The sequence below is a fragment of the Bufo bufo genome, chromosome 6 (assembly GCF_905171765.1).
Source record: "Bufo bufo chromosome 6, aBufBuf1.1, whole genome shotgun sequence".
In the NCBI taxonomy this organism is placed as follows: Eukaryota; Metazoa; Chordata; class Amphibia; order Anura; family Bufonidae; genus Bufo; species Bufo bufo.
In genome coordinates, this window is record NC_053394.1 from 3,608,783 (window position 1) to 3,621,528 (window position 12,746).

At 55.7% G+C, this 12,746-nt stretch overlaps 2 protein-coding genes and 1 long non-coding RNA gene across 8 annotated transcripts in view; 1 reads left to right on the top strand and 2 right to left on the bottom strand.

Moving 5' to 3' along the window:
• The window catches only part of SHTN1 (shootin 1), a 110,548-nt gene extending 109,363 nt beyond the window's left edge, over positions 1-1,185 (top strand). For all 6 annotated transcript variants that reach the window (XM_040435095.1, XM_040435093.1, XM_040435098.1 and 3 more), the window contains one exon: positions 708-1,185. In XM_040435095.1, the coding sequence (XP_040291029.1) occupies positions 708-867 (160 nt within the window). In that variant the 3' untranslated portion in view covers positions 868-1,185. The remainder of the gene's footprint in view (positions 1-707) is intronic.
• A 916-nt stretch (positions 1,186-2,101) lies between these two features.
• On the bottom strand, positions 2,102-3,017 carry LOC121003338. The gene is made up of 3 exons (XR_005779465.1): positions 2,491-3,017; positions 2,261-2,393; positions 2,102-2,229 (listed from the first exon to the last, which is right to left on the bottom strand). It is a non-coding gene; the product is annotated as an uncharacterized LOC121003338 (long non-coding RNA).
• Positions 3,018-4,595: 1,578 nt separating this feature from the next.
• ENO4 (enolase 4) overlaps positions 4,596-12,746 on the bottom strand; it is a 62,572-nt gene continuing 54,421 nt past the window's right edge. The window contains 2 exon segments of the mRNA XM_040436536.1: positions 4,596-4,895; positions 7,169-7,236. Of these exon segments, the coding sequence (XP_040292470.1) occupies positions 4,653-4,895; positions 7,169-7,236 (311 nt within the window). The 3' untranslated portion in view covers positions 4,596-4,652.

Genomic DNA, 12,746 nt, shown 5'->3' on the forward strand with positions numbered 1-12,746 from the left:
TTGTTCTGCCCATTCTCTGCTTGTCCTCCTCTTGTTCTGCCCATTCTCTGCTTGTCCTCCTCTTGTTCTGCCCATTCTCTGCTTGTCCTCCTCTTGTTCTGTCCTTTCTCTGCTTGTCCTCCTCTTGTTCTGCCCTTTCTCTGCTTGTCCTCCTCTCGTTCTGCCCTTTCTCTGCTTGTCCTCCTCTCGTTCTGCCCTTTCTCTGCTTGTCCTCCTCTCGTTCTGCCCTTTCTCTGCTTGTCCTCCTCTCGTTCTACCCATTCTCTGCTTGTCCTCCTCTCGTTCTACCCATTCTCTGCTTGTCCTCCTCTTGTTCTGCCCATTCTCTGCCATCATTTGTCTTCCCCTTTTCATTGCACATAATTAACCCATCCTATATTCGTTTTCTGCCTGTCCCCATTTCGTCCCCTCTTGTGCCTCATTGTCTCTCACCTCTCCCCATGATACCCTGGAGACTCATAGATCTGTACAGAAGCTGCAGACACAAAACGGGAGCAGTTTTTGCATTGCACAGTCTCCGCTCACGTACAGTCACTCATCATAGAAATGAATGGGGCATGGCTGAGTGCTTTTTTTATTGTGTATGACCAGAATATGGCAGAGAGTGGGAACCTGGAGCCCCTCCTTCTCATTAAAAGGGGGAGGGGCCTGATGTCTTTAGGTTGTGGTGGGATCACTTGATTGACTGCTGTGGTCTCTCTCCTCAGCTTTGCAGAGACTTTGGGATATGCAGGAGATGGAAAGAAACCAGACCAGACACAAAGTTCCTTGAACCTTCGGCCCCCAGAAGTAGGCGACAAAGGCACCGCCAAGAACGTGGACCCTGGCGCCAAGAGAGGGAAGGATGTGGATAGTTCTCAGTGCTAGTACTTACAGAGGCCCCTGAGCCCTCCCAGGACCACTGATGACCTCACAAGCACAATACACTGCGCAGCCACCACTATATGCAGCCGGACCCCGGTAGACGGGCTCTGGGATTTGTGTGGGCCGCATGGTAGGAGCGTGTGTCCTCCACTAGTCAGAAGTCGCCTCAATATCAGCGGCAAATTTAAAAAACCGGTGGCAGCTGAGGACCGATGTATAACCCGGGGGCAAAACTTCCCAAAGAATCCGGCCGATTCCCAGGTGGTTTTATAGCGCACCTTAGCCTGTGCTCGCGGTCTTCCCGTTGTCCGCATAGCGGTGCTGTTTCTTCCCTTTGTGTTTTTAGCTGTGGATGATTTTTTGTTTGTTTTTTTAACAGCAGCCCCACCAGTGGTTTCCAGTAAGAACCAGTTCTGGGGAGTTTTATGTTTTCTCTTGTAACGTCCACCCCCAAGCTCTGCGCAGTCATGTACAGCGGGCTTGGCGGCCATCTCCCAGAGGAGCTCAGTCATGGTAGTGATTGGTCACAAGACTAAAGCTAAGGGCAGCGCTTAAGAGATTGGCGCTGATGAACCCGCGTCGCCTGCCGTCAGACTGCATCGGGGGCGCCACAGGATTTTACTAAATGCACATTTTTAATTAGTGAAGAGTCGGCTGATATTGGGGGGATGGGGGGCACGTCTTCTGGGCCCTTGACTGATGAAAATGGGGTCTCAGGAGCCGATTCTTTATCTCAAACTGAGGACTGGAAATTATAACACTGATTCTGTCCTGGCCACACCCACTGTTAAGGGGATACACCGCCCCCTAGTGAGTGTATAATGACAACCCCTCCCCCACATTATAACCGTGCCCCTGTATTTACTGTCACAGTCTGGGGATTTCTACATTGGGGCCGTCCTGACAACTATGCTCCAAACTTCCATCTTCTCAGGTGTTTGGTGTCAGTCATGTACCTAACTATGCTGCAGGCGATTGATGCATCCTGGGAGATGGCCCCATTACTGGCGGGATCACATTACACCAGGAATTTTTTCCGGTTTTGTGAATTAGGCCCCTGATTGTTCTCCAGGTCAAGGGCTGATGTCACCTTCATCTCCAGTAACATTCGTCTTGGCTGCTGCCATCCATGAGAATACACAGTCTGCTCTACCTGCGGTGCAGCGAACATCACCTGCATGGGTGCACCTGTAGCTGCAGCCTCGCTGATGCTCCGGAGCGCTCCGAGATCCTCAGGGGTCACATCATGTGTTATCAGGAGACCTGCCGCTGGATGTCAGCCTCTAGGGGAGACCTGCCGCTGGATGTCAGCCTCTAGGGGAGACCTGCCGCTGGGCGCCAGCCTCTAGGGGTGACCTGCCGGGGCTGTTGCTGGGCGCCAGCCTCTAGGGGAGACCTGTCGCTGGGTGCCAGCCTCTAGGGGAGACCTGCCGCTGGATGTCAGCCTCTAGGGGAGACCTGCCGCTGGGCGCCAGCCTCTAGGGGTGACCTGCCGGGGCTGTCGTTGGGTGCCAGCCTCTAGGGGAGACCTGTCGCTGGGTGCCAGCCTCTAGGGGAGACCTGTCGCTGGGTGCCAGACTCTCTAGGGGAGACCTTTCGCTGGGTGCCAGACTCTCCAGGGGAGACCTGCAGGGGCTGTCGATGGGTGCCAGCCTCTAGGAGAGACCTGCCAGGGCTGTCACTGGATGTCAGCCTCTAGGGGAGACCTGCCGGGGCTGTCAGCCTCTAGGGGAGACCTGCCGGTGCTGTCAGCCTCTAGGGGAGACCTGCCGGGGCTGTCAGCCTCTAGGGGAGACCTGCCGGGGCTGTCAGCCTCTAGGGGAGACCTGCCGGGGCTGTCAGCCTCTAGGGGAGACCTGCTTTGTGCTGGTTTATTTTGCTTTGCGCTGGATGATAAGACTCGGCCCAGCTCCACCCTACATTGCACTATGGGGCTGTGCTGCACTACAGCTCAGGGGGTCGCTATAGTTTGCGTTGCTCTGCTCTATGTTGCTCTATTTGGCTCTGCTCAGGTGACTGGGGGGTTTGCTGCAGGTCACCCTATAGAAGGCGGGTTGGGGGTCCCGGGAGTGGAGCAGATTTATAACCATGTCTGATTCTTCTAATGAGTGTGAATATTTTCTGATTTCTGGATGTGGTGTCATTAAAGTGTGGACCGCCAGCTGGCCTCCTGTGTGTACTGCGACGTACCTGCCCCTTCCTGTCGGATCAGCGGCTGCCCACCGAGCTCCGGAAACACTTTACACCTAGTTCACACACAGCAGCAGCACTGTGGCCCCCAGGCGTCCTCTCAGCCTTACCCCGGGCCCATGAGGCATATCCGAGGGCTGAAGCCTCGCGTTTGCAGTTACAGCCTACAGGCATCAACACCAGTAGATGAGAAGCGGATCCAAAGCCTGAGGCTGCACTACTGACACACTGCAGTATTGTCCACAAGAACAGCTCCATCCACCCTGACAGCGGCAGATGTGAGATCCTGCACCGCTCCTCATCCTCCTATCTGACACTGGAGACAACTTCTGCAAGGATGAGAATTTAATGTGGCCATAAGACCGGAGCCGGGGCATCGCCCTGTCCACTCAGCCTCCCAAAGTGTCCGAGAGCTGTGCCAGATCCCCACGAGGGATGACGAGACATGTCGCCCACATTCTTTCTCCAACCCCCATCCCGCACCTATTCTTTGGCCGCCCCCCTGTCCCACACCCAGTCTGTCGCCTCCCCCGTTCCGCACCCATTCTTGCCCCCTCCCACCCGTTCCGCACCCATTCTTCCACCTCCCACCTGTCCTGCACCCATTCTTGCCCCCCTCCCCCGTTCCGCACCCATTCTTGCCCCCTCCCCCGTTCCGCACCCATTCTTCCACCTCCCACCTGTCCTGCACCCATTCTTGCCCCCCTCCCCCGTTCCGCACCGATTCTTTCACCTCGCACCCGTTCCGCACCCATTCTTGCCCCCCTGTCCTGTCCTGCACCCATTCTTCCACCTCCTACCTGTCCTGCACCCATTCTTCCACCTCCCACCTGTCCTGCACCCATTCTTGCCCCCCTCCCCCGTTCCGCACCCATTCTTGCCCCCTCCCCCGTTCCGCACCCATTCTTTCACCTCCCACCTGTCCTGCACCCATTCTTCCACCTCCTACCTGTCCTGCACCCATTCTTGCCCCCTCCCCCGTTCCGCACCCATTCTTCCACCTCCCACCCGTCCTGCACCCATTCTTGCCCCCCTCTCCTGTCCTGCACCCATTCTTCCACCTCCTACCTGTCCTGCACCCATTCTTGCCCCCTCCCCCGTTCCGCACCCATTCTTCCACCTCCCACCCGTCCTGCACCCATTCTTCCACCTGTCCTCCACCCATTCTTGCCCCCCTCCCCTGTCCTGCACCCATTCTTCCACCTCCCACCTGTCCTGCACCCATTCTTCCACCTCCCACCTGTCCTGCACCCATTCTTTCACCTCCCACCCGTTCCGCACCCATTCTTCCACCTCCCACCTGTCCTGCACCCATTCTTGCCCCCCTCCCCTGTCCTGCACCCATTTATCCGCCTCCCCCTGTCCTGCAGTCACATTGAACAGAGATGGAGAGTTTTAACCCTTTCACATTGCTTCTTCCGGAGGGTCCAGGATTTCCAGGTCGTTCCAGAAAGTGGGAAATTCAAACTCTTCCTGCCGACCTGGACGAGAAAAGGACATGAGAAAAATCCCACGGCCGCCCACAGCACCAGACGCCAACCTCCGATCAGGACGGAGCAATGACCCTCAGACTGCTGGTCATTGTCATGTGACCCCTTTCAAGCCCTGTGATTGGCGCAGTTGGTGGCTGGGGGGTCTAATGGGGGTACCCCGATCACCGCTTCCCTTTCACAGTGTAGCACAGATGTTCTACTCTGCAGCCATCCCCCCCCCCCATTATTACCCAGCATGCCACTGCACGTCAGATCCTCCTCTATCGCCAGGAGTCGGTTGTATTTGGCCGTCCTCTCGCCGCGCAGGAGACCTCCTACCTTGATGAACTTCACACCAAGACCCACGGCCTGCGGACAGTCAGCAGAGACATCAGGGGTTAAATGACTTTTCCTGTATAGGAGATGAAGCCCCAGCTTTTCTGATACAGAGCTCCAAATCCTCTGCATAGACAATATACAGTTACATGATGAGGCAGATGCTTCTCATGTTAGTACAGTATACATGAGGCTCCTGAGCTCCCCCCGGTGGTGGCTGAGGCAGATGCTTCTCATGTATCTACAATATATATGAGGCTCCTGAGCTCCCCCCGGTGGTGGCCGCAGGCAGATGCTTCTCATGTATCTACAGTATATATGAGGCTCCTGAGCTCCCCCCGGTGGTGGCCGCAGGCAGATGCTTCTCATGTAACTACAGTATACATGAGGCTTCTGAGCTCCCCCCGGTGGTGGCTGAGGCAGATGCTTCTCATGTAACTACAGTATACATGAGGCTCCTAAGCTCCCCCGGTGGTGGCTGCAGGCAGATGCTTCTCATGTTAGTACAGTATATATGAGGCTCCCCCCGGTGGTGGCTGCAGGCAGATGCTTCTCATGTATCTACAGTATATATGAGGCTCCTGAGCTCCCCCCGGTGGTGGCTGCAGGCAGATGCTTCTCATGTAACTACAGTATACATGAGGCTCCTGAGCTCCCCCCGGTGGTGGCCGCAGGCAGATGCTTCTCATGTAACTACAGTATACATGAGGCTCCTAAGCTCCCCCGGTGGTGGCTGCAGGCAGATGCTTCTCATGTTAGTACAGTATATATGAGGCTCCCCCCGGTGGTGGCTGCAGGCAGATGCTTCTCATGTAACTACAGTATACAGGAAGCTCCTGAGCTCCCCCCGGTGGTGGCTGCAGGCAGATGCTTCTCATGTAACTACAGTATATATGAGGCTCCTGAGCTCCCCCCGGTGGTGGCTGCAGGCAGATGCTTCTCATGTATCTACAGTATATATGAGGCTCCTGAGCTCCCCCCGGTGGTGGCTGCAGGCAGATGCTTCTCATGTAACTACAGTATACATGAGGCTCCTGAGCTCCCCCCGGTGGTGGCTGCAGGCAGATGCTTCTCATGTAACTACAGTATACAGGAAGCTCCTGAGCTCCCCCCGGTGGTGGCTGCAGGCAGTTGCTTCTCATGTTACTACAGTATACATGAGGCTCCTGAGCTCCCACTGGTGGTGGCCGCAGGCAGACACTTCTCATGTTACTACAGTATATATAAGGCTCCTGAGCTCCCACTGGTGGTGGCCGCAGGCAGATACTTCTCATGTTACTACAGTATACATGAGGTTCCTGAGCTCCCCCCGGTGGTGGCCGCAGGCACATACTTGGGAGGCAGGCTCCTCCTCCTGTGTGATCAGGGCAAAGTGCAGGGAGGCAGGCTCCTCCTCCTGTGTGATCAGGGCAAAGTGCAGGGAGGCAGGCTCCTCCTCCTGTGTGATCAGGGTAAAGTGCAGGGAGGCAGGCTCCTCCTCCTGTGTGATCAGGGCAAAGTGCAGGGAGGCAGGCTCCTCCTCCTGTGTGATCAGGGCAAAGTGCAGGGAGGCAGGCTCCTCCTCCTGTGTGATCAGGGCAAAGTGCAGGGAGGCAGGCTCCTCCTCCTGTGTGATCAGGGCAAAGTGCAGGGAGGCAGGCTCCTCCTGTGTGATCAGGGCAAAGTGCAGGGAGGCAGGCGCCTCCTCCTGTGTGATCAGGGTAAAGTGCAGGGAGGCAGGCTCCTCCTCCTGTGTGATCAGGGCAAAGTGCAGGGAGGCAGGCTCCTCCTCCTGTGTGATCAGGGCAAAGTGCAGGGAGGCAGGCTCCTCCTGTGTGATCAGGGCAAAGTGCAGGGAGGCAGGCTCCTCCTCCTGTGTGATCAGGGCAAAGTGCAGGGAGGCAGGCTCCTCCTGTGTGATCAGGGCAAAGTGCAGGGAGGCAGGCTCCTCCTCCTGTGTGATCAGGGCAAAGTGCAGGGAGGCAGGCTCCTCCTCCTGTGTGATCAGGGCAAGGTGTAGGGAGGCAGGCTCCTCCTCCTGTGTGATCAGGGCAAAGTGCAGGGAGGCAGGCTCCTCCTCCTGTGTGATCAGGGCAAAGTGCAGGGAGGCAGGCTCCTCCTCCTGTGTGATCAGGGCAAAGTGCAGGGAGGCAGGCTCCTCCTCCTGTGTGATCAGGGCAAAGTGCAGGGAGGCAGGCTCCTCCTGTGTGATCAGGGCAAAGTGCAGGGAGGCAGGCTCCTCCTCCTGTGTGATCAGGGCAAAGTGCAGGGAGGCAGGCTCCTCCTTCTGAGGAGTTACTAGAGAGTCAAAGCACACTGACACCTACCAGATCCACCACGCTGTCCTCTGCACACTCCTCAGACGAGCACCCCAAAACTGTCAGACGATTCTCTCCTGGAAGAATGAGAAGATACAGGGGTCACCTGGTTGCCGCCATGTCTGATGATGAAATACTGCAGCCACTAATCAGATGCCACCAATCAATATTTATTAATCCTAAGGGTGCTGGCACACGTCTCGGTTGTGCTTGTTTTGAATGCAGAAAAAAAACAAAAACGCATGTGTTTCCTTCCCGGAAAGGGAAACATGGCGACTTTGATTATATAATGGAACTATATTCTGCAGGGAAGTTGGTGCAAAAACCACATACATTTCTTTTTTTTTGCACATCCAAACCGAGCACAACTAGGATGTGTGCCAGCACCCTTAGGATACGGACACGGCGCAGTTGTGGTGCGGTCATGCTGCGGTTAGGAACTGCAACATCTCATTTTCCAATAGAAGTCAATGGGAAAATAGGTTTCTGAGACAGACCTGGCACTTTTCAAGTTGTGATGACCGCACATAAGGCACGTCCTGCTGCCTGCGCTGCTGACCGCACATAAGGCACATCCTGCTGCCTGTGCTGCTGACCGCACATAAGGCATGTCCTGCTGCCTGCGCTGCTGACCGCACATAAGGCACGTCCTGCTGCCTGCGCTGCTGACCGCACATAAGACACGTCCTGCTGCCTGCGCTGCTGACCGCACATAAGACACGTCCTGCTGCCTGCGCTGCTGACCGCACATAAGGCACGTCCTGCTGCCTGCGCTGCTGACCGCACATAAGACACGTCCTGCTGCCTGCGCTGCAGACCGCACATAAGGCACGTCCTGCTGCCTGCGCTGCTAACCGCACATAAGGCATGTCCTGCTGCCTGCGTTGCTGACCGCACATAAGGCACGTCCTGCTGCCTGCGCTGCTGACCGCACATAAGGCACGTCCTGCTGCCTGCGCTGCTGACCGCACATAAGGCACGTCCTGCTGCCTGCGCTGCTGACCGCACATAAGGCACATCCTGCTGCCTGCGCTGCTGACCGCACATAAGGCACGTCCTGCTGCCTGCGTTGCTGACCGCACATAAGGCACGTCCTGCTGCCTGCGCTGCTGACCGCACATAAGGCACGTCCTGCTGCCTGCGCTGCTGACCGCACATAAGGCACGTCCTGCTGCCTGCGCTGCTGACCGCACATAAGGCACATCCTGCTGCCTGCGCTGCTGACCGCACATAAGGCACGTCCTGCTGCCTGCGTTGCTGACCGCACATAAGGCACGTCCTGCTGCCTGCGCTGCTGACCGCACATAAGGCAAGTCCTTCTCCCTGCACATAAGGCACGTCCTGTGCTGCTGACCACACATAAGGCATGTCCTGCTATTAATTCTCGTGGATTGTGCCGTGTTACTTCGAGTAGATTGCAGTGCGTTACTTCTAGCGGACTGCGGCGCGTTACTTCTCGTGGATAGTGGCGCGTTACTTCTAGCAGATTGTGGCGCATTACTTCTAGCAGATTGCAGTACGTTATTTCTAGCGGACTGTGGCGCCACCATATTCCGCAGCGCTTTACAAATTCATAGGGTTCATGTACAAAACAAAAGTAATATGCAACTGAAACACTAGGAGTCAGGGCCCTGCTCACAAGAGCTTACAATCTGTGAGGAATTGGGGGATACACATCAGGTAGTTGATTGTGATAAGTAGGATTTGAGCCATTATTGAACTGACAGGAGAGGTGCTGGCCGATCTGCTTCAGGTTTGGGACTACTAGAGGATCGAGTTTAGGCCAGAAGAGTTGGTGGGGGGAAGGTTTAGTCGGGGAAAAGTCATTTTAGGTAGCTTGATAAGCCTGCCTGAAAATATGTATTTTTAAGGCACGTTTGAAGGTGGAGAAGTTGTGAATTGACCTAGTATTCTGGGGCAGAGTATTCCAGAGGGTAGGTACAGCTCGAGAAAAGTCTTGAAGACGGGAATGAGAGGTACAAATTATGGAGGTTATTAATCGTAGGTCGCTAACAGAACGGAGAGCACAAGTAGGGTGGTAGATGGAGATGAGGGAGGAGATGTATGGAGGTGCAGCACTGTGGAGAGCAGGAGTAGGGTGGTAGATGGAGAAGAGGAGGAGATGTAGGGGCTGCAGCACTGTGGAGAGCACGAGTAGGGTGGTAGATGGAGATGAGGGAGGAGATGTATGGAGGTGCAGCACTGTGGAGAGCACGAGTAGGGTGGTAGATGGAGATGAGGGAGGAGATGTATGGAGGTGCAGCACTGTGGAGAGCAGGAGTAGGGTGGTAGATGGAGATGAGGGAGGAGATATATGGAGGTGCAGCACTGTGGAGAGCAGGAGTAGGGTGGTAGATGGAGATGAGGGAGGAGATGTAGGAGGTGCAGCACTGTGGAGAGCAGGAGTAGGGTGGTAGATGGAGATGAGGGAGGAGATATATGGAGGTGCAGCACTGTGGAGAGCAGGAGTAGGGAGGTAGATGGAGATGAGGGAGGAGATGTATGGAGGTGCAGCACTGTGGAGAGCAGGAGTAGGGTGGTAGATGGAGATGAGGGAGGAGATGTATGGAGGTGCAGCACTGTGGAGAGCAGGAGTAGGGTGGTAGATGGAGAAGAGGGAGGAGATGTATGGAGGTGCAGCACTGTGGAGAGCAGGAGTAGGGTGGTAGATGGAGATGAGGGAGGAGATGTATGGAGGTGCAGCACTGCGGAGAGCAGGAGTAGGGTGGTAGATGGAGAAGAGGAGGAGATGTAGGGGTTGCAGCACTGTGGAGAGCAGGAGTAGGGTGATAGATGGAGATGAGGGAGGAGATGTATGGAGGTGCAGCACTGTGGAGAGCAGGAGTAGGGTGGTAGATGGAGAAGAGGGAGGAGATGTATGGAGGTGCAGCACTGTGGAGAACAGGAGTAGGGTGGTAGATGGAGATGAGGGAGGAGATGTATGGAGGTGCAGCACTGTGGAGAGCACGAGTAGGGTGGTAGATGGAGATGAGGGAGGAGATGTATGGAGGTGCAGCACTGTGGAGAGCATGAGTAGGGTGGTAGACAGAGATAAGGGAGGAGATGTATGGAGGTGCAGCACTGTGGAGAGCACGAGTAGGGTGGTAGATGGAGATGAGGGAGGAGATATATGGAGGTGCAGCACTGTGGAGAGCAGGAGTAGGGAGGTAGATGGAGATGAGGGAGGAGATGTATGGAGGTGCAGCACTGTGGAGAGCAGGAGTAGGGTGGTAGATGGAGATGAGGGAGGAGATGTATGGAGGTGCAGCACTGTGGAGAGCAGGAGTAGGGTGGTAGATGGAGAAGAGGGAGGAGATGTATGGAGGTGCAGCACTGTGGAGAGCAGGAGTAGGGTGGTAGATGGAGATGAGGGAGGAGATGTATGGAGGTGCAGCACTGCGGAGAGCAGGAGTAGGGTGGTAGATGGAGAAGAGGAGGAGATGTAGGGGTTGCAGCACTGTGGAGAGCAGGAGTAGGGTGGTAGATGGAGATGAGGGAGGAGATGTATGGAGGTGCAGCACTGTGGAGAGCAGGAGTAGGGTGGTAGATGGAGATGAGGAGGAGATGTATGGAGGTGCAGCACTGGAGAGCAGGAGTAGGGTGGTAGATGGAGATGAGGGAGGAGATGTATGGAGGTGCAGCACTGTGGAGAGCACGAGTAGGGTGGTAGATGGAGATGAGGGAGGAGATGTATGGAGGTGCAGCACTGTGGAGAGCATGAGTAGGGTGGTAGACAGAGATAAGGGAGGAGATGTATGGAGGTGCAGCACTGTGGAGAGCATGAGTAGGGTGGTAGATGGAGAAGAGGGAGGAGATGTATGGAGGTGCAGCACTGTGGAGAGCAGGAGTAGGGTGGTAGATGGAGATGAGGAGGAGATGTAGGGGTTGCAGCACTATGGAGAGCAGGAGTAGGGTGGTAGATGGAGATGAGCAGGAGATGTATGGAGGTGCAGCACTGTGGAGAGCAGGAGTAGGGTGGTAGATGGAGATGAGGAGGAGATGTATGGAGGTGCAGCACTGTGGAGAGCAGGAGTAGGGTGGTAGATGGAGAAGAGGAGGAGATGTATGGAGGTGCAGCACTGTGGAGAGCAGGAGTAGGGTGGTAGATGGAGATGAGGAGGAGATGTATGGAGGTGCAGCACTGTGGAGAGCACGAGTAGGGTGGTAGATGGAGATGAGGGAGGAGATGTATGGAGGTGCAGCACTGTGGAGAGCAGGAGTAGGGTGGTAGATGGAGATGAGGGAGGAGATATATGGAGGTGCAGCACTGTGGAGAGCAGGAGTAGGGAGGTAGATGGAGATGAGGGAGGAGATGTATGGAGGTGCAGCACTGTGGAGAGCAGGAGTAGGGTGGTAGATGGAGATGAGGGAGGAGATGTATGGAGGTGCAGCACTGTGGAGAGCAGGAGTAGGGTGGTAGATGGAGAAGAGGGAGGAGATGTATGGAGGTGCAGCACTGTGGAGAGCAGGAGTAGGGTGGTAGATGGAGATGAGGGAGGAGATGTATGGAGGTGCAGCACTGCGGAGAGCAGGAGTAGGGTGGTAGATGGAGAAGAGGAGGAGATGTAGGGGTTGCAGCACTGTGGAGAGCAGGAGTAGGGTGGTAGATGGAGATGAGGGAGGAGATGTATGGAGGTGCAGCACTGTGGAGAGCAGGAGTAGGGTGGTAGATGGAGAAGAGGGAGGAGATGTATGGAGGTTCAGCACTGTGGAGAGCAGGAGTAGGGTGGTAGATGGAGATGAGGGAGGAGATGTATGGAGGTGCAGCACTGTGGAGAGCACGAGTAGGGTGGTAGATGGAGATGAGGGAGGAGATGTATGGAGGTGCAGCACTGTGGAGAGCATGAGTAGGGTGGTAGACAGAGATAAGGGAGGAGATGTATGGAGGTGCAGCACTGTGGAGAGCAGGGGTAGGGTGGTAGATGGAGAAGAGGAGGAGATGTATGGAGGTGCAGCACTGTGGAGAGCACGAGTAGGGTGGTAGATGGAGATGAGGGAGGAGATGTATGGAGGTGCAGCACTGTGGAGAGCACGAGTAGGGTGGTAGATGGAGATGAGGAGGAGATGTAGGAGGTGCAGCACTGTGGAGAGCACGAGTAGGGTGGTAGATGGAGATGAGGGAGGAGATGTATGGAGGTGCAGCACTGCGGAGAGCAGGAGTAGGGTGGTAGATGGAGAAGAGGAGGAGATGTAGGGGTTGCAGCACTGTGGAGAGCACGAGTAGGGTGGTAGATGGAGATGAGGGAGGAGATGTATGGAGGTGCAGCACTGTGGAGAGCACGAGTAGGGTGGTAGATGGAGAAGAGGAGGAGATGTAGGGGTTGCAGCACTGTGGAGAGCACGAGTAGGGTGGTAGATGGAGATGAGGGAGGAGATGTATGGAGGTGCAGCACTGTGGAGAGCACGAGTAGGGTGGTAGATGGAGATGAGGAGGAGATGTAGGAGGTGCAGCACTGTGGAGAGCACGAGTAGGGTGGTAGATGGAGATGAGGGAGGAGATGTATGGAGGTGCAGCACTGCGGAGAGCAGGAGTAGGGTGGTAGATGGAGAAGAGGAGGAGATGTAGGGGTTGCAGCACTGTGGAGAG